The sequence below is a fragment of the Numenius arquata genome, chromosome 8 (genome assembly GCF_964106895.1).
Source record: "Numenius arquata chromosome 8, bNumArq3.hap1.1, whole genome shotgun sequence".
Taxonomy (NCBI): domain Eukaryota; kingdom Metazoa; phylum Chordata; class Aves; order Charadriiformes; family Scolopacidae; genus Numenius; species Numenius arquata.
In genome coordinates, this window is record NC_133583.1 from 32,987,726 (window position 1) to 33,014,126 (window position 26,401).

General features: G+C 41.0%; 1 protein-coding gene across 1 annotated transcript; it reads left to right on the forward strand.

Moving 5' to 3' along the window:
- The first annotated feature begins 106 nt into the window (after positions 1–106).
- NUF2 (NUF2 component of NDC80 kinetochore complex) lies at positions 107–16,989 on the forward strand. The gene is made up of 13 exons (XM_074152153.1): positions 107–332; positions 2,093–2,167; positions 2,977–3,053; positions 3,740–3,801; positions 4,753–4,850; positions 5,448–5,521; positions 7,400–7,496; positions 8,463–8,525; positions 9,307–9,444; positions 10,394–10,534; positions 11,342–11,517; positions 13,381–13,516; positions 14,552–16,989. Exons 1-13 carry the CDS (start codon positions 210–212, stop codon positions 14,699–14,701), a joined length of 1,410 nt encoding a protein of 469 aa, XP_074008254.1. The 5' UTR covers positions 107–209; the 3' UTR covers positions 14,702–16,989.
- The last annotated feature ends 9,412 nt before the right edge of the window (positions 16,990–26,401 follow it).

A 26,401-nucleotide genomic window follows, 5' to 3' on the forward strand; every position in this document is an offset into this window, starting at 1 on the left:
GGCCCCGCCCCTAACGGCCAACGGCTGCCGCGCGCGCGCGCGAGGCGGAGCCTGAGAAAGACCCGCCTCCTCTCCCGCCGGCGCGGTCGCGGATAGGCCGTCGGCCGGCCTGCACGTGACGCGGGGCGGGGGCGGAGGGGGCGCCCGCCAGATTCAAGCTGCGGCCCGGCGAGGGGCGGTTGGTGCTGCGGCCGTTGCCTGGCGTCGCCATGGAGGCCATGACCTTCCCCCGTTACAGCCCCGACGACATCGTCAACTACCTCCGTAGCCACGTTCTGGGGGGCGCCGAGGCTCGGAACCTGGTCAAGAGCGACGTGTTCGGCAACCCCAAGGTGGGTGAGGGGGAGGCCGCGGCCTGCGTGGGCAGGGCGGGAGTGACAGGGGCCCTGCCGGTTTCAGGCAGCTTCCTGACCGTCACGGAGGAGGGCCTTTGCCTGCTGTAGCGCCAGAGGTTTTTCTTGCACATCGGTTGGTTTCTTGGGTGATCTTCCCTATCGGTTTACACGGTGTTTGGTGTACAGCAGCACACCAAGTGACTGTCCTGGTTTGAGCGACACGGGGCTAATTTATCTTCTAGTGCTTGAGAAAACGGCACTTTTAGAAGACTCTGGTTTCTGAATTTGTGAAAATATTTACTTTATAACCGGCTGTGGTATGCGGGTTTGAAGGTCTCAGTGTTTTCGAGCCTTGCCAGGTGCGGAGATGGGGAGGAGCAAGACCTGGGCACTTGACCCAATCTTGACAGGCACTTGACAGGATTACTTCATGCCATGAATGTCATGTTCAATATAAATTACTAAGTTTGCTGTGAAGTCCTCTCTCCTTTAATGACTGTGATCCAGAGAACTTCTTTCCTTGGTGCCAGACCTCTGAGCCCTTCCCTTCCTCCCGAAGCTGTGTCTGGCATTTGCTGTCCCTGCTGCGGGTGCACAGCTTCCTGCTGATAGCAATGGCTGAGTAAAATCCTTGTATATTTTATATTGGTATGGGGATCAATACTGGTTCTTTAGTAATATTAATACTCTTATTCTATTAAATCTGTTTATATTTCAGCCCTTGGGTTTCTTTATTTTTTTCCTGATTCCCCTTCCTGGGTGGGGAGGGGTCATCAAGTGATAGAATAATTGTCTAAATGATAAATTTTTGTGGGTTTCTCAAACCCTGACAGTGAGGTGATTAGGTTTTCTGATGTGGCAGACCAGTCTCGTAGGAGTTACAGGGCTAAACCTAGAGCTTCTCTTCTTTCCAGCTTGAGAGAATCTTGCTCAAGCCTCACCAGGAAGGGAGTGCCTTCATAAACAGGCAAACATGAAACTGGTACACGGTCTGTCTTTTCAGTTCTGTGGAACTAGGTTAAAATAGGCACTGTGTTTGGCATAGTGTCATAGTTTTGACAGCTTTGTTGAGCAACTAATGCCTTTAAATCAATTCTGTGAAAAGCAACTCCCCCCTGCTTCACCCCCTTTTTTCCCTGTATTGCTCTGCCCATTAATGTTAGTGCAGACTTGCAGTGTCCTCAACAAAAAAGAAGTGGCTTTAAATCTGAATTGATGCCTCAGTGTGATTTCTTGTGCTGTTATGTAAGGGCTTGTGCCTGCTGAAAGAGGAAGGTGGCCTTGTTCAAATAGGGAACAATGGGGTGATCCTTTTTCAGAAGCAAGATTGATTTGAATTGATCAGGGACTAGTGCTGTAAAAGAATAACTGTTTGGTGTGTAGGTATTTTTTGCCCCTCCATTTTAATAATGTGATGAAGGGCAATACTTCCTATGGGTTCATAGTTTCTGTGACCGTTTTGAGATTTTTGGTGCCATTTGGTTTCAAAACTGCTCAGTGAGCAGCAACGTAACTGAAAACAATGCATAGCTGTGGCAGTTAGGGCTGTAGTTGTCAGAGCTGATTGCTGTCTCTTACCACTCTCTTATGAGATAGTAATGCTTGAACTGCAAACTACTGGAAAGTAAAACTTAGTCTTGGTGGCTCAGTGAAATTGGCCTTTGTGTGTTAAAGGCAGAACTACTTTTATGGCCTAGTGTGGGAGCCCTGAATAATCAATCATACGGAATACTGATTCATGTTCTTTCTTATTGCAGCCTGAAGTTTTACACATGATTTACATGAGAATCCTGCAGAAGGTTTATGGAATCCGCCTGGAGCATTTCTACATGGTACGTCTGTAGTGGCAGGGGTAATGAAAAGTGAAATGAAAAAAATATTGTACTGAACATTAAATACTGAAGTATCTTTCTCTTATCTTCTCACTAGCAAATGACAAGTAGCTTACTGTTTTGTATGTTGTAATTGCATGAATAGGAGCTTAGAAATGCTGTCTCTATTGCAGAAAATTTGTATGTGAGATGCTGTATGCCCATGGTCTGGGAGGGATTAGACAAGCCTATGAAGGGACACTCTTGAGTGGCCTTGAACATACATACTGTCTTCTTGGGCATCTGGTTTTGGCCATGGCTGGAGGAGAGTCGCTGCTTAGATGTTAGACGGGTCTAGAAGGAAAGTAAATGTTGCTTTTAATGTTAGATCACCTCCATGAGGTTTAAAATACCAGAAAAAGTGACAGTGTACTACTACCTTCTCCTTCTGACTTCTTCATAAAACAGTTGAGCATATGAATTTCAGGGTGTTTAAAGAAAGAGCTTCTTGTTGTGATGTGTGTAATGCAGAGAGTGTCCTTCTGCACCAGTTTTGAACAAATTAAAACAGGGGGTTTAGACTGAATTCCAGAGTTTGTAATGTTGCTTCTTTATTATTGTCTTTCTATTTTGATCAGCCAAAACTGACACTCAGAATAGTCTGCTGATTAACTTGATGGCTTTCTTCAGCCTCTAATGTGTTCCCTGTGGATGGGGAGACCATCCTCAGTGTGTATAACCTATTTGAATTATGTGTGTTATGTTGTGGAAATAAATCTATGTATTTTTAAGGATTCTCTACTTACACATTGATTCTCTTTACTTTTTAGATGCCAGTCAACGTTGACATAATGTATCCACAGATATTTGAAGGCTTTTTACCTGTTTGTAATTTGTATATTCATATGTAAGTAGAAGATGCTGCATCTGTTCAATTGCTATTCCTTGTAAAGGTCCAGTTTACTAGAAGTAGTGGGACTTTATGTCTTTTTGCTGATGGTGCTTCCATACTTGTTGGCTCTGAGCAAACTGAAATTTGCAGATGAACGGGGACAGCAATGTTTAATAGAGTAAAATTCTCAGCAGGCAGCCATCTTGTCAAAATTAATGTATTAGCTAAATAATACAGCCTCACCAAGATGAAGCACAAATCTATACTTTGAATTTTTAGAGGGTCATCATTACATCTAGAAGAGGGATCTGAAGTACTTGTGTAAATTTGCTGTCTGAAGTGTATGTAGATATCTTTCATGGAATAAGGTGAGTATTAGACTTTAAGCTTCATTGCAGTTGTAAGGGGAGAACTGGCTAACAGTTAAGTGTAAGAGTTCTCCAATTAAGCTGAAAAATTGTTCTACAGGCAAGTATTTTCTCTACAGAGATCTTTGTGAAATGTTGTAAGAATACAAATGTTTAATGCTGATCTGTGTGGAGTCCTACTGTGTTATTCTCCTGAGACTTACTATTGTTATGTGCTTGTTGTGCATATGCTCTGGGATGAGAGGACGAGATCTGTTTTTTAGTAAATGGATATAATATTAAAACCTGAGTAATGGTCACTGCAGATAAATTTGCATTTGGTTTTCCTTGCAGGGAGCGCTTACTTCCAGTGTGCCGGATTAATGATTTTCATATTGCTGATGTTTTAAACCCAAGTAAGCAAGTGCATTGTAATCTTTGTGTTTCCTGGGGTGGTGGGTGTCATTTGATATCCAGGGGTCTCTTCTCCTTTGGCATAGCCAGATGGGCATCTAGTACAGAGAACTGTCCCTGGCTTGCAACTATCCTTCTGACCCTTGCTGTGGCCCTTAGACAAGCTGGTTCTAATGAGCAGTTCTCCTCATTATTCCTTATATAGGCTATCTAGTTAAAATAACTGAGGGGTGTTTTGAATGCTGTGAGTCTGTTGAACTGCTGGTCTGGGGAGTGGACTGTGACATACTTGACATGGTGTAAGAATAGACGGTAACAAAAATTATCCTGGCAACTCTGGAATGCTATAGGATTTCTTATGCTAATGCTTATGTAGGAAGTGATTTTTTTTTTTTAATTTTTTTTTTTTGCCTTACCCTTTTCAATAGTCTTTTTGATTCTGGTACAACACAAACAACTTAGAAAAGCCTATTCTGAGGAACTTTTTCACTTCTCTCTCTGTTTTGCCCTTGAATTTAAGGCTTTTAAGGATATTTCACAAAGTTTGCTTGAAATAGAGCCAAAAAGTCAAAAAAGTCAAAGCAGTTCAAACTGCTGTCTTCAGTTAGCCTGGTAGTTAGAATGAAGTTGTCAATCTTCAACTATGATTCTGAAGACACTCTTTCTCCTCAACTTCTCTTTTAATGGGAGGCTGTATTTTTACTTAATTGTCTTTCTCTTAGGTGCCATTTTCACTTGTTAAATTGCATTGAATTGCTAAGACACTGTAAGTTCATAGCTTGGTGCTAGTTTTTGTGTAGTCCATGAGATCTTTGCAAGGTGAGTGGGGGAAGAACTAATTTGGATTCTGTTTTGTAATTTCTGTCTCTTCTCTAAATTATGTTTTTCCCAACTTTTTCTATGCAATTGCATGTGGAAACCAGAATAGTGATGGTTTGCCATTCCTATTTCAGAAACCAAGAGGACAGCTCGTTTCTTGAGCGGCATTCTCAACTTTGTAAATTTCAGAGAATTACGACGTGAGGTCTACTTGGACTTACAACTGAACTATGTAAGATGGGGCGCCATGTTACTCCAGATACCTACTTCAGTATAATTAATGTTAACCTAGAACTGGGAGCATAAAGGTTGTGATTTTTTTTTTTAACTGCATTTAAAAATAACATGTTGGAATCTTAAATTAGCCAAGTAATATGGGAACGTACCAGTTCAATAGTTGTACAAGTTTTACATAATATATTACATGTTATAAGTATACACAGCTGCTGTAAATGGTTTAAGAAACCTTTGCAAAGGAAACAAGTTAGTTTACAAGAGTGGATGAGCTCGTTGGTATTGTAAAGGTTTCTGTATGACCATGACAAAGTTATTACTTAGGCTATTATCTTAATTTTTTTTCCAGTAACTTATTTCATAGTTTAGCTTGGTAAGTGAAGGTTTAACACCTCTCATTGTTTTGAGAAAAGATAGATGTACCAGTCGGTGGACTGAAGGTAGAATTGCAGGTGGCTTCTCTTCTGAATATCTCGGTAGTTCAGAGATGGTGCATTTCACCATGCATGAAATAATAATGAGCAGGGCTCTAATAGAAGCCCGGAGAGAAACCGTATTCTTCTAAAATAAGAAAATCTCAATATTTAATTTGCAGAAATTGGCTATGGAGAAACACCAACAACTGGAGACTGCAAATCAGGAGGCAGCAGTGAAGCTGGAGAAACTGAAGTGAGTGTGAGGAGGATGTGCTACTTGACTTGGCTGACTTTCCTGTTCAGTGTGTACAATCTGGACAGGCCGGCTCAATGGGCCAAGGCCAATTGTATGAGATTCAACAAGGCTGAGTTCAGGGTCCTGAAGCTGGGTCATAACAACTCCACACACAGTGATATATAGGCTCGGGGAAGAATAGCTGGAAAGCTGCCGAGCAGAAAAAGACCAGGGTATGTTGGTCGACAGCCAGCTGAATATGAGCCAGCAGTGTGCCCAGGTGGCCAAGAAGGCCAATAGCACTCTGGCTTGTATTGGAAATAGTGTGGCCAGCAGGACAAAATAAGTGATCGTCCCCCTGTACTTGGCACTGATGAGGCCCCCACCTCGAAGACCGTTTTCAGTTTTGGGCCCTTCACTACACGAAAGACATTGAGATACTGGAGTGTGTCCGAAGAGAAGCAACAAAGCTGGTGAAGGGTCTGGAGAACAAGTCTTATGAGGAGCAGCTGAGGGAACTGGGGTTGTTTAGCCTGGAGAAAAGCAGTCTCAGGGGAGACTGTATTGCTCTCTACAACTACATAAAAGGAGGTTGTAGTGAGGTGGGTGTTGGTCTCTTCTCCCAAGTAACAAGTGATAGGACAAGAGGAAATGGCCTCAAGTTATGCCAGGAGAGGCTTAGGATGGATGTTAGGAAAAAATTCTTCACTGAAAGGGTTTTCAAGCACTGGAACAGGCTGCTCAGGGAAGTGGTGGAGTCACCATCCCTGGTGGTATTTAAAAGATGTGTAGATGTGGCTCTTAGGGACACAATTTAGTGGTGGACTTATTAGTGTTAGGTTAACAGTTGGACTTGATTGTAAAGGTCTTTTCCAATCTAAATGATTCTATGATTCTATATGGGGTGCCTAAACAAGAACTGAGTAATTAAGCTGTGGGTTTTGACAGAACTGTTTGATAACTACTGCAGGAACTTTTAATTTGAGCAGACTTGGAATTCTTTAGTCCTTGCCTGACTCTGTTGCTGGTTAGCCTCCCTGGGAAATAAGCTAGAAAATATAGAGATGTTGCTGTTGGGTTGCGCTCAGAATTACAAAAGTAGCTCTACTGTTGTTAGGCTGGAAGAGCCACTGGCAGAAAATAAAAACGTGACCAGTGTATGGTTGCTTTGAGATGATACTGTATTTTGTGTGCTGGGGACTGAGGTGAAACTTCTTGCTGTTATAGTCGGGTTTCAGTGATAGGTCTTTATCTTTTCAATAGCTGCTGGAAGCCAATCTTTAACTTAAGAGATGGGTAAAGTTGTCTTCCTTAGTTATTTGACATGTTTGCCCCATTCTCCGTTTCAGGCCATTTAGTTCTACTGTCTGTGTCTTTGCACCATTAAGTTTTGGTTTTGCTTGTGGATAATAGGATGAAGAGATGGCTGGTTTCCAAGATAGCTTTCAAAACAAAGAGGTTTTTTTTCTCTGATAGCTGCTGTTGGTATGTGCTAGACAGGAGGTTCTCTAGCTACAGGTCTGTCCTAATGCAAGGTGTTTCTATGGCAGGTAATATTATGCAAATTTCATAAATGAAAAATCACCACAAAAATGGGTAGAAGTGTTGTTCTTTTGTGCTTTCCTTAACATGATCTTTAAACTTAGTCCTCTGTTATGCTTATACCACTTCTTGTCAAAATAGCTCTTTAAATTATGCTTCAACTACAAAATCTCATAAGCAAAGGAAAAGAAGATGTATTAATTTGAGACTGTCTTGTCCTGATTACTAAAGGTACTGGTTGTAAACTCTTTGGGGGGAGTGATTGTTTTATCTACTGTACTCTGACCTGACTATGATGATCCTGAAACTGTTTGATGTCTTTTTTTTTTCTTTTTTTTCTTTTTTTTTGCTTAGCACCATTCCAGTTGAGCATCAAGCAGAGGTCAGGCAACTGACAGATAACATTCGAGAACTGCAGCAACTACTAAGGCAGGACTGCCATCGGAAACAAGTATGATCTCTTTATAAATTTCTCTGAAATGCTGCTATGGCTTCTGATTGTGGGCAATCCTTATTTCTGTTGATTTTGTTTCCCTCCCTCTGCCTCTACAAACAATAAAGGGGACTTTTTCTCATTTAAAACAAAGATCATTGCAACCAAACGTCTTATCTAATCCCTAGCATCAGCTTTTCATTTCAATATAAGGAATGTGAAACGTACTTGAAATCAGACTTAATACACTTTTGTGTTCCTTTGGCTCTTTCTTTTTGAAATGCATTACTGCAATTACTTGGGAGATACCTGTGTTATTGTTCAGAAGTATGATGTGTATGTTTCCTGGTTGATTTTTTTTTTTTGCTTGGTTTTCTACCTGAATTCAAAGAATTGGAATTGGAGGTGAGCCGTTTCAGGAAATGAGGCCTAAGAAGGGTCACTCAAGGGAATGCCTGGCAAAAAGAGTAGGATTGATTACAGAGATAACTTTGCAGCAATGCCAACTTGCCTCTAAGGTGTTATAGGTAACCTTTTCAGCTGTTTTGGGAAGAAAAAAAAAAATCTGTGGTGGTTTTTTTTTTTGTTACATTAATTCCTGTCTGTACTAGTAATATTATTAACCATATGCTTCACTTCTATATTATTTGGGACCTTGTATTAACTTAGTTTTTTCTAAAGAACAGTATCTCTGGTGAAGAAGGTTGTGTATATATAGCGCTGCCAGGGTCAGTAAGAATAGTGGTAGTTCATCTCTTATCCACGTTCCTAGTTACCTACTGCTGGCTGGCGCTCCCACTGGCTTTTGTATCAATGTCCTCCTTCCCCATCTTTTAAATCTTACAGACTGCAATTTTGTCTCCTAGTTATAGCACTCCAAAGAAACCATAAATGGGATTTCTCTTGTAGACAGATCTGTGATAGAAGGGTAAAGGAGGCAGCAGCTGTAGAGACGCTTCTTTAAAGTTTGTTGCTTTTTTTTAGACAGCTTTGCAAGAAGCGATTTCACAAAAGAAGTCAGATATTGCAGAACGTACCCGAAAACTGGTAAGTATACCCCTATGTAGGTGTAGGCTGTAGCTTGCATCTCAGATAAACTAATAGATCATGTTCCTTTCTAGGATCAAATTATTTTTGAAAGCTAGGTAATGTTCAGGTGATGATGATTAGTTTTTTATAAAAAAGATTTGACTTATTTTTTTTTTTTTTTTTCCCCTCCATGGAAGCTTTGCTGCAGTAGCTTGTTTTGTTGTTAACTTTAAATACCCATCTCTGCAATGTAAAGTTCTGTCTGTGTTCAGGAAGCTGATCTGTTACAGGGCAAGACATCTGGACTTCTGAGAAGCTATGGACTTACCTTAGGTGCATGGAATGGCTGAGGCAGTCACTGACTTGGTGGGGACAAAACAGGAGGTTTTTAAGATCTTGCACAGGAAGCTTGTAGCTCTATCTATAAACCAGGTTGATACAGCTGGCCGTGAAACCCTGCAGTAACTGCCTGGGTGAGGGGCTCTGAAGGAGAGAGCTGCTAGTAATGTGTATTAGCTGCCAGGTTTTTTGTGGAGTACTAGTTAAATGTTGCTCTTGTGACTTAGTATTGCACCCCTGTACGCATGTTCAGGGATCAAAATGGACCGTTAACTGCTTTGATTGGGAATGTTAATGTTGTTCAGAGGAATTTTTTTAAAAAACAAACTTCCTAATGAGGAATGACTTGCAACAGAGAAAAGTACCTGTCTAGTCGTAAGATCCAGGCAAACCATGCCTCACAATTCCTCTTTGTTCACCTAATTGCTAATATTGAAACTGTGTTTGTCTTGTTAACTAGAATGAGCTTAAAGTGACAATGGCTGCTTTGAAAGAAGAACAAGAGCAGCTGAAATCAAAAATTGTGGAGAGTCCAGAGGAACTGAAAAATTACAAAGAACTGATGAAAGAGACTGTTAAGAAACTCAAGAAATCCAAGGTGAGGTTTTCCTCTGTCCACACAAGGAGATATTCTATTAGAAAAAGCACGTCTTACTGAACTGTCATTATCTAGAACTCCTTCTTGAATGACTTGTACTTCTAGTCAAAATTTAACAGAACTGTGGTTAGTCTGAAATGAAATCACAACTTCAGAGAAATATGCAGGTTGGTTGTGGAAGTGTGTGGACTTTTTTTTGTTTGCTTCTGTCAGTGGCTTTTTTTTTAAAGCAGGATTGCAGTCACTGCTGCTTTATCCTTGGTGAGTAACTGTTTATTTGTGAAACTAGGTGCAGAACTCTTGAATCTATGCTATACCTGTCTGGCTGTTTGCTCTCGAGATGACAATATTTTGGCAGCTCACAAATGTCCTTGGATTTAGAACACATGCTTCATAGTGTCTCTGTTGTCATTCACTGTTTCTGGCATTGGCTGTCTCTGCTAGTATGTTGAATGCTGAGTTTCCCTTCTTAGATTTTTTTTTTTTTTTTTTTAGTAATGTCCAGTCTTTAAACGTTTGCAGTTCATGATTGCTTATACATCAGTGGAGTAACTTTGTCTCCCTAGGCATTTTTGTTCCCAAGATGTAAACTTTATCACTGTAATTCCAGACATCTTTTATGATGCTTTGTATAACTCCTGTTTTACCAGTATAGAAGTTCTTCACTGTATAGCTCTTTCCTGTCCTGAAAGCTTTTATAACAAACTTTTATAGTTAGTTCAGTGTAAAACACTGGCACGTCACCTGTGCTTTCCAAATCAATGCTTTTTTTTTTTTAAAAAAACTGAAGATCTCATTTCAATAACTGCTAAATATTAATTCCAGTGTATGTTAATGAAACATTAACGGGGAAACAGGTATGAAAGTCAATAAACATTAATACTATACAAAATAACAAAATTTGCTGAACTCCAAAGCTGTTTTATTAATATTCTTTTTCTTCCTAAAGCAAGAAGTTATTGAGAAATATGAAAGTTATAGAGACCTGGTTGAGGTTCTGCCGTCATGCCAACTGGAAGTGCAGTTATATCAAAAGAAGATGGAAAGACAAGGAGCAAATGTGGAGAGACTGGCCAGTGTATTATCAGAGGTTTGTGCTATCCAAATTATATCTGGTTAGGGAGAACTTAATGTCTAAGCAAGATAGGTGATCATCAATAAATGCCTGCATTTTGAAAGCTCCCATCTCTTCTCTGTCCCAAAAAGAAAGAATTTGGATAAAACTCATTCTTAAAAATATTAGTAAAGCATAGCTGCTGCTTTGCAGCATGCCACTGGCTAATGTACTATTGACCACTTTTAATAGTCAAAGCCTTTGTTGCCATAGAAACCTGACCTAAAATAGTTTGAACTGTCTCGGGGTTGTTGGTAGGAAATGATGGAAGAAGAGAAGTGAGATCCAGTTTCTTCTGCCTAGAGAGCAGAAACTAAGAGCAAAAATTACTGCTTCCAGAAGAGTAGTGTCTTAAGTGCCTTTAATATTACTAAGCCAGCCTTTCCCAGATGAAATGTTTGTCACAATATAGTACCTTGATATTTGCTACTTGTTTTTGGGAGAATGCAATTGTTAGGAGCATTTGAAAAACGCTATGCAGTCGTTTGGGGTATTTCCATAGCATATGTTCAAATTACCCTTGGCTGAGAGCTACAGCAGAAGTCATAGTAACTCCTTAAAAATCATTCTAAGTGGTGGGATCTTGTCCATTTGGATGTATTTAAAATCAGATAAAGGCTAGGGATCTGGGATTTACCTGGGAGCATTAGTTAGCAATCAGATCTTTAAAAAGCATGAAGCTAGATCTAATCTTAATAAACCAACAAGGTATGTTGTTTTGATTATATATTTTGTGGCTCTTTTCCCCGTTTAACTTATTTCAATACTTCTTACGTACTCTAGGTCAGAAATCTGGAGGATCAGCTTGAGAGTGCTCAGATAGAGCTGAAAAAGGTGAAGACAGATGAAATGTCCTTAAAGAGACTGGTCACTGCAAAACATGAGAAGCTGTCTACAGCTGAAATAAGGATAAAAAAGAAGCGTGAAGATGTTGAGCAATATAAGCACACTGTATTTGAGTATGGATGAGTTGACATTTCTGCCTGATGCTACTTTATGTCTTCGTTATGTGCTACCAAAGTTTGCATCTGGTACAAACATGCAGCTTAGCAGTAAGAAGAAAATAAGCGATGTGGGATAGCTTTGTATGAAGACCAGTAATGCTGCAGGCAGGGGACTTGGGGTCTCAAATCAATAATTGCAATGTGACTTGACAGCAATTCTTTTATTGGAGCACTAATTTAATTTATAATGCTTATTCTTGATTCTTTTATCTTCTTAAAGAGAATGTCACATTGGGATAATTTTCCAACTTATCAGACTTCAACAAAGCCCCATTTGCCTTTCATGAATTTTTCATAATTTCCCTTGCCAGTTTTGCTCATTATCAAAGATGTTCAAGACCCATGGGGAAATGGGGCTTGTATCTCAGAGGAGTATTATCCTGACATGATGCTTCTAAAACAAAAGGAAAAGTGTCATTTGATCAAAGCCTCTTAGCCCATCTTCCTTCCTACAGTATGCTAAAGGCAAGTCACAAGGCAGTGTTTTACAGCACAGCAGTCGCTTCTGCAGCAGCAAACTGCAGCAATGTAAGGTCATGGCTTCACTGAGTTCAGAAGTGTTGAACTGTTATAGAGAAAGCTTATTATATAATGGGGTTTTTTGTACATGGATAGGAAAGGGAATATGGAAAATAATCAGCTGGGTAGATTAACTAAGATGGAAGAGAGACTTTTCTGCATTGTGGAAAGAGTCGGCTAAGATTTAGTCATGCTGAAAGGCTTCTGTGGTATGTAGAATGGCAGCAAGATTTGCAGGCTTCCTTTGCTCCTCATTTAGTGTATTGTACTAGATAAAGACGACTATATTATTTTCATTCTTATTTTGAAGGAAAAGTAGCTTTTAATTAATCTAGTGCTCCTTTATGTTAAAAGTTGCTGCCTATTTGTTTTTAATGTGCTAGATATTTCCCTTGAGTGATAAAATTAGATGCTTTGATAAGCAAGAAGGAAACAGAGGTAACCTTCGTTTGAAAACAAGAGTTTTTGCTGGTGAATAAGAGAATGTGTCCTGACTCTTCCCTCGAGGTAGCAAGATGCAAGTAGGCTCCTGCTAAGTGTGAGTGATTTCAGCTGTTCTTTAGAGAAAGCACCTGCTACAGTTCGAACTGTAAATACTGTTAAAAAAAAAAAAAAAAAAAAATGCCTGATATAAACTGTTAGGTGTGATTTGCACTTCAAGTCAAAGTAGATCTCCTGTTTCCCCACTAAGCTGTTGCTGGTTACATGGCAGCCCACAGCTGGAGCTATCTGAATTCACCTGCAAGCTGGGGAAATGCAATTTGGTCTTTGTTGGGATGCAGTCAAATGATGAACTGGAAGTTGCAGATAACATAGGTAGATGTATGGGATTAGAGCTCTAACTTGCTGGGAGGGGATCTGAGGCTAAGAAAAATGTGACTTTAAATTATGCTGAAAAATCAAGTCCAGCTATGTTGCTTTTAACCTGGTCCAGTGGTTGGTCTTCAGGCAGGGCCCTAACTGTCAGGTCACTGACACCTGTGCTGCATTACTGAAAGGCAGGAAGATGCAGTGTCCGTTGGGCTGGTTTCACTGGAGTCACTTGAGTTGCCTTCATTGGCAGCAACTGAGGATCTTCAACATATTCCCCTAACTCCACTTTGAATTTCACTTCTTGTACCTAAGTTGTTCTAGCTTAAAAATATTGGCAAATTTCCAAGCAAGTAAATTCTATACAGCATTGCTTCTAGAAGCTGTTAGTTTCGTGCTCGTAAAATGCAAGCTTTGCTTGTGGTGGGGTCAAGTTTAATCTGGAATTAGTCAAATAGCTCAGTACTAACTTTTTTCTCCCATCTTTAGATATTGTAACAGAATTCAGGAGAAGAGGGGTGCTGTATATGATAAAGTGACGGCCATTCATAAGGAAATCCAACAGACAAGGTTCAAAATTCAGCAGCTGAATGAGAATGCTGAAAAAGAAGACATGAAAGCCAAGGTGAGGGTTTGTTTTGCTTTTGTTTTGGTGTTGTTTTTTTTTTTTTTCCTAAAGGAATCCTGTTTGGTATTCTCAAAACTGATTTTTTAACTTGGGTTGTGTGAATAAAGGAACACTTATTGGCCCTAAAAATAAGTAGGCTGTGCAGGTCATGGTTTGGGTGGATAGTGGGAGGGAGAGCACTTGCCATTTGTGGTTCCACTGGGTTGCTAAGCCTTGGGCTTGTCTCTGCAGACTGTAGATGGCCTGCAGGAGAAATGAGCCTTCTGAGAGACCAGACTCTGGAATGGTGTGATTGACCAGTATTTTGGGGGGTGAAATTAAGCTTTGTCTTCCCACCTGTGCCTGTAGCAGATATTAGGCTAGTTCCATGGTGTCCGTTTTTGTATCATGGCAATTTGAGCTTTAAGCAGTCAATTATTTTTTTTGTTTGGCCACCGGGAAGTGAACTGTGAGGCTTTACAGTACTGCTCGTCATTATAACGCAAATGTTATCTTTTCAACAGCCTCCCTCAAATATAGGACTACTTGCCATGTCACAAACCCTTTCTTTCTAGGGTTTCAGGAAGATGACTGTCCATCTCAACTTTGGAAGGAGGCAGAAATCCTGATGGGTTGGGAGTAGGGGATCACAGTCTGCCTGTAGTATCTCATCTTATCTGTTCATTACTGAAGTACTGTCCGTGCTGGGAGGACAATAGTAGAAGTCGCTGTGGCAGAGATCTTGGTGACACAGGTTAACACAGAATGGGGCAGTAGTAGTGTGAATGCTGGGCTAGTGCAGGTGTTTGACCATTTTACTATTGTGACTGCTAGTATAAAACAGAATCATAATATTGGAATTTTGCTTGTGGCTGCTCTTATTCTTTTGATGTTTTTTCATTTTCTTGTGTTCTGTGAATGCTGCTTTTTAAGCCAGGGATGAGGTGTCTTTGAAATAACTTGAGGCCACCAGGCCACTTTTACTTCCATACTTATAAAGCATAAATGTTAACTTTGCTGATGGGTTCCCCTGCCTTTATCTCCTCTTTGTAGGAAATATACCTAAATCTGAAGGCTGGATTGGAGAAGCGTCATGATTCTCTCATTAAGATGGCGAAGAGTTATGCAGCCTCAAGAGAAGATAAAATTGCTGAACTGAAGAAGGGGCTGCTTAAAGTTCAGAGTCCTGGAAGTAGTTCTTAGACCTGTCTTCACTTGTATTTGACTTCATTATGTTTATCCTGATACCTGAACTCAAGAACTTCTGCTTTGTATGGGACATGTTCCAGGTGAAAGCCAGCTTTCTCAAAAACCATGTCGGAACACATTCAGCTTTCTAGACAGATCCTGATGTCATGAGCTTGCTAATGTGGATAAGAAAACACTTGGTCTAGCCCGATTGTATTGTTGCAGTCAGTATCTCATTTTAGTGGTAATAATGCAAGACTTGGTAACACCAAATTGCTTGACATTTAGACAGAATCCTGCTTTTTGTAGAAACTGTTCTGCAAACCTTGATTCAGGAAGACCTGGCATGTTGGTCTGATCTGAATGGACACACTGTTCAAGATAAGTCAGTAATAGATGATATTCCACTACCGTTATTCAATTAGGATTAAATCCTGATGGAGCAGTAGCGTCCATGTAAATGCCAACTTAGTCTCATCACGAATATTGGTGGCTGTAAACACTCAAGAGTATAATTTTAGTTAACAGTACAGTACCTCTAGATGCTTGAACTCATTGTGGGGTATTGAACCCTCATCTGTGTTTATTAGAAAGTCTGTGTTTGGGTGCTTAGTCCTATAAAAAACTATATAGATGAGTATTTCGTACTATAACTTGTGGTGGCACTCGGTTTGCCACAGTGTTTTTAATTATTTCCAGAAATAAAGTGTTAATTTTTAAAATAGTTGCTATAAGGATATTTAACCCTATTTCTCTTATGTCTTTTCTCTCCCCCCTATCCCAACTGACTTGGTACAATGTTCCAATTTAAAAAATGTTGGTTTGTACAATTGTGGAAATATGTAGTACTAGCAGTTTTTATAACAAAGGGAGGAGGACTCAAGCCTGTATAGATAATATCTTTCTGGTTTTGTATAATTCTTCAACTTCTCATATTAGCTAGAGTTATTAGCAAGTCAGTTAGGAACAGCAGGTGATCATTGCTTCTAAACCTCTTACTGAGGCATCAGACCCTTCTAATGTTTTCCTTTGAAGTTTTTTTTCTTAAGTTGTAGCATGTGAGACGTTTCAGTGAAAGTCTGTGTTAATCTGCAAATTTTAACCTAGCACAAAGCTTCTAATACAGTTTTCCAATTTCCACCAAATAGTCTGTGATAGGTGTGTGTAACGCAACTTTGTGTTTTTAGGTGAGTGGACTCTTCATCGCAACAGTCCTGCAATGTCATGCAGCAGCATCTGGTGTAGAGACTGGCAAAACTCTAACTGCTATGGGAGCTGATTTTTTTAAATTATTTTTTTTTCCCAAGAGCTAAAGAGATTAAGTACATGCAAGGCACAGAAACTCCTTATGGATTTCATGCACTAGGCCACATGTGGAATAATTAGTGATTTTTTTGGATATTGTGCTTCGGAAGTGAGTTTTTTAATGAATCTCTCCTGTTGTGCTGTGTGTTAAAGCATTATATTCTTCATGTGCAGGTGTGTTCCGCTCCCTTTGCCATAATGTGGATTCTACTGTGACACAGATCCTATCTATGGGCAGATGTTGCTTCTTATTAGCAGTACTTGCTAATGAACTTGATGTCAGTGCAAAACTGTGTGATAATTTTTAGGTATTTCCAGATTTAAAATATTGTGGAATTCTTGGAGAGATGGCAAGGCTTGTGTAATTTTCCCTGAGCTTTCTCGAAATATCCCTGCTTCTCATGTCTGTCTAGCCTATATCCCATCTTGACAAAATACAGGAAGCCAAGGGTTCCTTCTTTTAAATACTCTGAGACCTTTAGGGTGTAGCTTATCTCTTTTTTCTTCTTTTTTTTTTTTTTTGTGATGTTATAGATATTCAAAGTAAACTCATGTGACTTGGAATTTTATAAATAAAACAGTAGTATCTGCTTTCTCATAAAGACTGGTTGGAGGTTGTTTTCTACAGCCTGGGTGTTACAGCAACTTCAGGGAATGATTCCCAAAATCTTCAGATAGATATTGCAAGGGATCACTTCAGCCAGCAGGTGATTTTCACGGGATAAGTTTACTGTTCTTCAGCAAACTGCATATGAAGATCAGGATTCTTAGGTTAGAGAGATCATGCTTGTGTAGTGTGGTGATTAGGAATTTGCAGGAGAAAGAAAATGCTAGATTCTGGTTCCTGCTCTTGGGTTTTGCAATACTAGCTGTTAGGTAAAATAAAAGGCCACAATATGTGAAGAAATAAAACTGATTTCCAGGGAGAAGTTTATATATTTTACAATAGGCTCTTGTGCTTTCAGTGTGGCCTATTTGTTTGTACTTAAAATACCTATAAATAAAACACAACCAAAACTATATTTTATCTACTGATAATTGATTCCTAGGTGTGAGTCTACTGCTGCTTTTCAAGAACTTCTGATCTTGAGCCATATGGCAAGGCAGTGGGGGAGTTTTAGTGTCATCTGAAGGGAGGCAGTGGAGGGAGGCTGGCTTTGCTAAGGCAATACGGCTCAATTTCCCTCAAGAGGGCAGTGTTACTCAAAATTTTATTAGAATCATAGAATTGCCTAGGTTGGAAGGGACCTTTCAGAGCATCGAGTCCAGCCATCGACCTAACACTGACAAAATCCGCATCTACCCATCTTTTAAATGCCTCCAGGAAAAGTACAGATTTTTCTTGCTGCATTTTGTGACTGTGATCTCTACCTATTTCACTGTACTCCTGAGAAGCCTGGTCCTGGCTCTTCCTTAGCTCCTACACAGAGGAAGCCAGCCATCCGCTGTCCTTATTGTTTGGGTTTATTTGTTAGTGCTTCTGTCTAAATGCATAGGGCCCTCTGCCAAGGCCTAAATCAAAGAAAACTGCAGAACTCCTTTATTTTGAGACACCGGTGTGAAATAGTGAGTTATAGATGGACATCTATCATGAAGCTGATAGAGGGGAATAGCCAGGCCTAGACTTAACGGAATGACACCTTCGCAGCCTTCCCTGTGGTCTACCCGTGAGAGTAATTGAATATCAGTAGCTGCTATACAGCTTGGCATGACACTGTTTAAATGTGTGTTTGATTTATTCTTTCTTTATTTATTTATTCTGTTTGCATGTACCTCAGTATTTAATATACTACATAAAGCTTGGAGTGAATTTGCTTTGTACTGCTTGGGCTGCAGTTAGGTGATCTTTGGGAAACGGGGCAGGATGTAGCCCTGATCTGAGCATGCTAAGCTGTGTGGGAGATTTAATATCTGCTCCATCTTTGTATAAATAACCTGTAAACTTGGCTCTACACCTCTGCTTGCGTTCTTGATTAACCAAGTAACTCTGATGCCAATTCAGATTAATATAGAGCAGAGCCCAGGCACTTGCTTTGTGCTCTGATTTAGCATGGTCTGGGTCTTACCAGAGCTTTTCTTTAGGGAACCTGCATAGATCAGGCAGTAGCTTAGATCACCCAGAAGGTCAATATGAATATAGGTTATCACTCAAAAGGTCACTTTCCAGGAGCAGGAAGTTTAAAATGAATTGTCTGTCAGCTTGTCCATAGCCTGTCCCCAAACCTCTTTCCTTAGAGCAGAATGGTTTTAGCTTAGAATTTTATTTTTTTTTTTTAAAGTGTATATGGGAGGAAGTGGGTAGAGGAGAGGGCGTGGAGCTTATTAGCAGAATTGCCTTATGCAGCTGGGTGAGTGCTGTACATTAACACCAAGATGAAAATACCTCCTCTTACAAGCTCAAACATATGAACATCCAGAATATATGTATGGACAGCACAGCTTGCACTTCCTGTTATTTGTGAGTATCCTTCCTTTGCACAGAATCCATACCATAAACTATTAAAAAGGAAGGTAAGTGTCTCCTGCCCATGAGGATATGTTGTCTCAGAGGGAGAACAGGGCTTTGTTCCAATTTTTTGAAGAATGTAAACCAACTTTAGTATCTTTGCAAGTAGAAAAAGTTGTTATGGGTAAGATGGGAGATGCGTAGGAAATTTAGATTATGGTTTGGCACAGATGGGGAGGGACACTCAATCAGGGATTGGAGCGATAGGTTGAGGAGTAATGGTTTTAAACTGAAAGAGGGGAAATTTAGACTAGATATTAGGAAGAAATTCTTTGCTGTGAGGGTGGTGAGGCACTGGAACAGGTTGCCCAGAGAAGCTGTGGATGCCCCATCCCTAGAGGTGTGCAAGGCCAGGCTGGATGGGGCTTTGAGCAACCTGGTGGGAGGTGTCCCTGCCCATGGCAGGGGGATTAGAACTCGATGATCTTTAAGGTCCCTTCTGGTTCTAAACATTGTATGATTCTTTGAACATAACTTTAAGAGGATGTGTGATGCCTTTTCCCCTGCAGGTATGTCTTGCTGCTTCTTGTGAAGGAAGGCAGACTCTTTTTCACGTCCCTGTTTTGCCTTTACTCAAAAATCTTGCCAGAAAGATGATCTTCAGAACTTTGACTTGAAAGACCTTTTTGTGTTAGGCTTCGGTCGAAGTGAGTAGGCCTGGGTTAGGTGAGTGAGTTTTGTATTTTTCAACAGCACTTCCTGAGGCCGTTCTGCTTTAGGATGTAGGATGAGCTGGAAGAGAAGATGTAGGTGCGTTTGGCCACTTGGTGGGGCTGTTGGCACAGATAGCGCTGGTGAACTCACTTTTTGTTTCTGCTACAGCTTTGCTGAGGAAGCCAAAGGAAACTTGCTGAATCTGCAGCCCCGGAGTAACAGCTTTGCAGCTTGACATTCATATATTCTAGGATTAGCCAAGACCAGGTAAACTAAAAATTAAAACTTTTTTTATATAAAACTTTCAGACAACTCGTGGTCAGTTTTGTGTGAAGATCATCCAAGCGACTACAAAAAGCTGCTGTGTCCTTCTTGGTGGTGGTATCTTCTGACTGGAGGATACGAAGGGTGTTTTGAGGCTGCCAGTACCTGGCATGTTGCACTACAGAGTAGTAGGACTCAGCTTTGAAGTGCCCTTTTACCTTTAGTAAAGCTTGCTCAGGCACTGAAGCCATCTTTAGCTGGCACTGAGTCTCCAAAGCTTACAGACACAGGAAAATAAATGGCTAGATAGCTGGGAATAAAACCAAAGAAAACTTTGAGCCGAATATCCAGGTTCCCTTGCCTGTGAAATGCCTTGTTTTCCAAAGCTAAAAAGGTAATGGTCTGTTTTTTGAGACCTTCTAAATGGGGACAGAACTATAAGTGACATGATGAAACTCCATAGCAATTAACACTCAGTCCCTTCCATGGCATTTAAGGGACCCTATTTATTTGTGGTACTTCTAGTGCTAAAATTAGTATGAAAATCATGCTGGATTTTCTTGATGCCAGTGGGTGCAAGAAAATAGGTGGTAGGTGTGTATCAGCACTGCTTCTGTTTCTTCAACCTGAAAAGTGCTCTCCTGCTGTTCTGCAGTCTATTGCTCAGTAACAGCTCAGTAACAGTAGGGTGACGCCAGAGTGGACACAACTCAGTAGCAGTTCTTAAAAACTGCACTGGTGTCTTGCAAGATCGAGACCAAGCTTTTATTTTGTGCGTGTGCATGACTTGATGGGGATTGGATTGGATTTGTTCTTCTCATTCTTCATTGTGTTGTGTCATTTCTGGTTTTGCGGTGCCAACGGGCCAGAATCAGGTTTGGCTCTTGCTGCGCTATGTATTGTATGATACTTCCTGATGGTCTTTGTCATACAGTGCTGACAATCTAAAAGAGACAGTGTGGCAGTTAACTGAAACAACCCTTCCAGGGTGTCACCAATGTCACCGCTTATATGCGCTTCTTTGCTAGTTGTAGTGGTACTGCTAGTTTCTGATTCTGGCATCCTCGAGTTGTACACGTATAGTTACTAATGAGGCCTGGGCTATCTAAGACAGAAGAATCCACAGGACCGTGCTTTATTCCTCAATACGTTCATTGCTTCAATGTGGCTGTGATGCTACTGCAAACAGAAAGTCCATCTCTAGGAGTTTTAGGTTGCTTTTTGGGTTTGGTCTCATTTTCGATGTGGAAAGTCGTGGGCAGAGCTGTTGCAATTTGGGAGTAAACACCTGCAATGCCTAGAGTGAGACAGGTCCTTACAAGTACTAAAACACAATCATTTGAGGTACACACTCTGGACTCTGGGAGAAAGGAGGTTGCAGGTGTGGTTTCTCACTGAACAAAGCCCAAGAAGGCTCAGTTTGGTTAACATGAGGTTTTTCTCTCTTTTTTTTTTTTTTTTTTTTTTTTTTAATCCCCCCAAGCAGAGAGCAAGGTGTCTCGGAGCCGAGTTTCCTAATGGGTAGCAAATTATACAGCACTTACTGCAAAAGAAGAGTGTAGAGGCTGTGGCAGTGGTATTGTGAAAGGCTATGTACCGAAAAATATACTTGCAAAGAGAAGTGGACATTAGAAAAAATAATAATACTGGTTTTGCAAGCTGCAAGCCCTACCGGAGGGGGCTGGGAGAGGCCAGTGTTTGTAGAAAATGAACAAACAAAAGGAGGGAAAACCCGGGTTATGTTGAGGTTTCCATAGCAACACAATACTTTTCCTGGAAATATCAAATGATGAGATCTAATCTATCTGCTATTTAACTCTTGCATGCAAAGCCTTCTCGTTTCTCAACTTACCTGCCGTCCTTCACAGCATCCTCTCTGGTGGTGGGTGTGCTGTCAGTGTGCAGTGGTGGCCTGCGTGGGAAATGGTGTTCTTGGGACAAGGCTGTTCCTGTTCTGTTTCCCCTGTTCCAAAGCACAGAGGAAAGGAAAAAGCTTATGAAGCAGAGGCAGCACGTGTGCGAGGGGCTGTGTGTAAGAACGACTTACTGGCGGAGCTGATCTTGAGAAGCTTCTGTTTCTTGCAGGTCCCAGAGAGGACGGGCTTAGCTGGTATTGAGAGCAGAGTTGCCAGGCAAGTACATTGCTGAGATGTTCTGTAGCCTGCAGGGTTTACTGCATAAGGATGTGTTCTCCTTGGAAATGATGCAGCTTAGTGCCTGAGATCTGTGGAAAACTTCTTGTGGATGTTTAGAGAGTTCATCAAAGCCTGACTTAAGTTAGTACCCAGCGGTCTATAATTTGTCTGAAGAACCTCAGATTTGGGAATCCTTGATGGTAAGGGAAGCTTCCTGTGGAGGAAGGTGGAAGGGTGGCAGTTTTTACCTGAAAAAGGACAACTGACAGAGTGAACAGCATGACAAAAGTCCATGAAATGACTAGTGGTCTCAAAAAATGTAGAAAGGAGTGTCTACTCTTCCTTTCTTGTGGAGAGAAGCCCTGGGGGGATGTGAAAGACCCACTTCTGGTACAACATTGAGGAAACAGATTCTGTTCCCTGCCTTCTTCCCATAGCAGTAACACGCTTTGCTCCATCCTCTTCCTTGCCTGTGGTGCAGCTCCTGGCAGGCAGGGTAGAGTGAGCTTTGCAAGATGGGCTTCTATTGGAATAGAGAGCTGCCTGCAGCAGGAGACAGGATGGTGGTGGTGGCAGCAGCAGACTGTCATGAGGGTGGGTGTCCTGGAGGTCGTGGCTCCTTGCCTTGAAAGAAATGGTCACAATCTTGACGGCTGTGGGAATGCCCTGCAATGACTGACCACTGTCCTGCTGCTTGAATCTTGCTCTTTGGAATTGCCTGCTTTGCCCTTCTCTGACAGCAGGGTGTTTGTAACTCATTCTGGAAGTATTCATGAGGCTGTGATGCTTACCTGGCCAGGGAGAGTGCCTGGGGCTGCTTCAGCAGAAGGCAAGTGCAGCTGATTTAACTGTTCAGGTCATTTAGCTCTTCCTTGCATTCCTTCTGCTTTTATAGCCTGTTTGGCTGTTGGTGGAAGATGGAAAAATATGTTTGTTTTTCTTTCTTTCCTCGCCACCATCTCACTATTGTATCTGAGGTCTCCTGAATGGTAACTAGTTAGGAGAGCATGGTCCAGAGACAGAAGACAGGTCCTCCAAATGGTGCTGTATGTACATTATATGCATACACCTTTATAACTGCGTTTAGGGTGGAAGAGTTCTTGACCTTCAAAGCAGTGAAATTTGGAAACAAGCTTGCAAGCTGCCTGGTGAAGGCACTTGGATAAACCATGGAAAGAATCTTACAGCTGAAGAGGAGACTCCTCTAGAAGGAAACTCTGGTTGGGAGAGGCTTAGAAGGAACTTGTGTTGCTGTTCATGCCACAAGTTCTCTGATGGAGGATTTCTCCTGGACGTTCCTTGCATGTAGAGAAGAGTCCCTTTCCGCCCTGCCAAATTTATCCATTAACTAAGCTGCTGAGGTTTACTTCCCCAGAAATCTCAGAGTTCCTGTCAGATGACAATGACAGACACTGTTTTACCCCTTTCTAGAGGGCATATGAAGATTTGGGGAGACTTGCCTATTTCTGGGAACGCTTCTACTTTTCTTTTCTGCACTTGCATTGGTGCAAGCTAGAGTGTTGGTGTGCTTTGTCTCATGCTATGGCCCTTGTTATTACTGCAGGTCTGAAGACTTAGGATTTTGGGTGAAGAGCTGTGGTGTGTCTGTGTAGTGTAGGCTGTTTTCAGTCTCTCCTGTTATGCCCAGCCAGGCAGCAGGTCTCTAGGTGCAGTAGAGGGAGTTCAGTAGCCTGTATGGTATCCCTGGTTCCGTCACTCTCTGGCTTTGAGGAGAAAGCAGAGTCTACAGAGTATGATGTACAGTATGACATTGGACTTCTGTATTTAGATGTATTGTGTTACAGCCTTGTTAAGGGCCTGACTGGCCAACCCCTGCAATATTCAGCAAAAGCAATATTCTGTTTTAATAACTGGTGGGCTTTCACTTTTTTTTTTTACTCTGATTGTTGTTCTGTTATTAACCTGTTAATGCTTATTGAGCCCTGAAGATCTGTGGATAGCAAACAACCTTCATTACAGTATTTGAACCCCTCTGAACTGGTTTTCTTCTAAGAACAGTAATCCACGTATGTGCCAATAAATAGGAAGCAGTAGTTTAATTTCTCTTAACAAACCATCCCCCATCTTTAAACATTTATTATATTTCCTAATATTTCTCCTGACAGCCACCTGTTCAACTTCTGACCTGTTTGTAAAAACCTGCACACCATCTATCAGAGGGATACATGCACTTACAAACTTCTGTTCTGTAGGCATTAAGTAAATTATTTCTTTAAGATCATATGGCAGATCTATAATTAATTAAACCCTCCATGATATTAGCGCAAAATAATTTAGCCTTTCTAAAAAGGTAAATGTAATTTGCCGATCTCGTATTTGGAAGAATGCTTTCCCCAAAATCAATTCCTTTAGTTTCCAGAGAATAGAAATGAGAAGCAATCTCATTTTAATTATATCTCTTTATTGCTAACAAAGGAATGATTTATGCAATTAAATTAACTGGCTAGAAAATTATTCTCAGCTGGGCTGTCCTAATTCTTTGCTTTCTGAATTGCAGGCTCTTACACTTCTCTATGTAGATTAATTTTTCTGATATGCAAACAATGCTCCTTGTGTTCATTTTTAACATTTTTTATTCACAGCTCCCCTTTTCTTAGTGTCAATGACATGAGTAATATTTGTGCACTGCTGGGCTCTGATTCAGGCCTCTTTTTATGTAGAAAGATTGGAAAAAAATCTTTTCTTTTGAATCTCATTATTGCCAGTGCAGAGCAAGGTTTTGAAGTTTTCTTATCTATTGCTGAGAAACAGCAGCAGGAACATGGAGGGACTGCAAAGATGTCAAAGGATGCAAACTTCTGAAGGAAAATGTATCAGCATTGAGAAGACAGGTGAATTTGCAGCTAGTGTTAAGAAAGCATTTTTTTTTTTTATATATTCTTCTTAAAACCCTGTCTCATTGAGCTTCAGCTTTTTGCCTGGCTGCAAGGCAAAAAAACCCATAAAATCTGTCTTATGTTGTACACAGACTTAATAGGGAAAGAATTTTGGATTTTCTTTCTGCCTGGGCTTACCTTGCAGGGGCTGGGCCAGAATGTTAGCTAGTGATATTTGGGCTGAGGGGAAAATTACTGTGTAACAACACATTGTGACCATGTGCCAACACAGTCTGACATCTTCTGAATGGGGCATTGGTGTAATCTCCTGTTTTAAAACAGCAGTGAACATATTGTGGAGCACGTGTTAGCGCCGTCTGAGCTGTCCTGCCCTGTATCAGTAGAGATGTGTCAGCTGGTCAGTGTTTGCTGTGTTGGCACTCTTGCATTGCTATCAGATGGTTTTGAAATTAAAAAAAAAAAAAAAAAGGCAACAAAGAAAAACCAGAGCTTTGTCTGGGTTGGTGTGTGGTGCTTTGGGTATGGGAAGGTCTGTGCCATTGGGTTTCTGAAGACTTTTGAACTGCCAGGCAGGAAGGATCAAGCTATGACGATTTGGATGGGACAAAGCATTCTAGGCCAGTTTCCTTTGAGTGTGGATCATCCAAGGGGGATCTTCCTTCTGGTCTGGATAGCCGCTGGGTGGGTGAGTGACGGGGTAGTTAGTGCAATGCTTGTTGACTGCGGTTGTTGGCGATATCCTTGAGGACACCACTGTAAAAGCAGAACAAACTGAATTTGCTTAGAAAGTGGGATTGCACTTATTCTTTGAGAAAGGTTCTTCCAATAGTTACCCTTGGCTTACTGTCAAAGAGTGGGTTTTTTTAAATTATTTTTTATTTTTTAACATTCCCCCCCTTAGTCCTTCAGGCTCTCTGCACTGCGTCGTACGGTTCTCCATTAATACCTTGGCTCATACAGGAAAAGATATCTCACAGTGCCTGAGGAGGATGCCATTTGGGGCGAGTTTACAAGCCGTCTGCAGAGCAGGCTTTGAGTTCAAAATGATCTAGACTGAAGGAATGGTTAGAAATCAATAAGATGAAATTCATACAAACATTACCTTTAGGGAGGAAACATTTGATTAAAAAAATGAGAAACGACTGCCTAGGCAAGCGGTACTGCAGGAAAGGATTTGGGTTCATAGTGAATCATAGCTAAGTGAGTCAGAGTGATGCTCCTTCACAAAGAAATCTTGTTCCTGGAAATATTAACAGGAGTGCCATGTGCAAGTTGTGGGGTTGGAGGAGAGATACGACTACCCTGTGTTACTTGGTGAAATCTAGGCTGGCAGAATGCATCCAGCTTTGCATGTTGCATTTCAAAAGCCAAAAATGGAAAATAGTGACCTGTGGACTAAGTAACGACAAGTCTGACAAGGGACAAAACCAAACTTCACTTATAGCAAGGGAGAATTAAGCTAATACCAGGAAAACCTTAACCATAAGCTTCAATGCTCGCATATAAGGTTGCCAGAATAAAACCCTGAACCCACTGGATGTGTCTTCTGGGTCCCCCAACTCCACGTGCTTCTACTCTTAACTCAGCAGAACTGAATTTTTTTCCTATCCTGCAGGTTACCTGTGTTCCTACAGCCTGTGTGGGTAGATGGTTTCATACCTCTTCTTCATCTTTGCTTAGCTCCTCTTCCCTGCTACCTGTTCATTCTACTTTGCCAGCAAATTCCAGTGGGGACTGGTACTGAAAGCTGCTTCTAGTAGTGACTATGGAAAGGTTTTACTTCGCAATGACAGAAATCCTCCATTACTTTTGGAACAAGGAGTGCATGTAAACATACATGGAACACAGTAAGCAAGAAGATGCACTCATAGTGGAAGGGAATGAAAGATGAGAAGGGAAATAAATTAAAAAAAACCACAACACAAAAAAAAAACCAACCAAAAAAACCCACAACACCATCACCCCTCTCTCCCCCCAAACAAACAAAAATACC

Bases quoted from the DNA above. Each gene is read 5' to 3' on its own strand.
- NUF2 (XM_074152153.1), top strand. From the start codon at position 210: ATGGAGGCCATGACCTTCCCCCGTTACAGCCCCGACGACATCGTCAAC. The intron at 3,802-4,752 runs GTAAGCAAGTGC...TTCCTATTTCAG, and splicing joins TGCTGATGTTTTAAACCCAA to AAACCAAGAGGACAGCTCGT. The intron at 7,497-8,462 runs GTATGATCTCTT...GCTTTTTTTTAG, and splicing joins AGGACTGCCATCGGAAACAA to ACAGCTTTGCAAGAAGCGAT.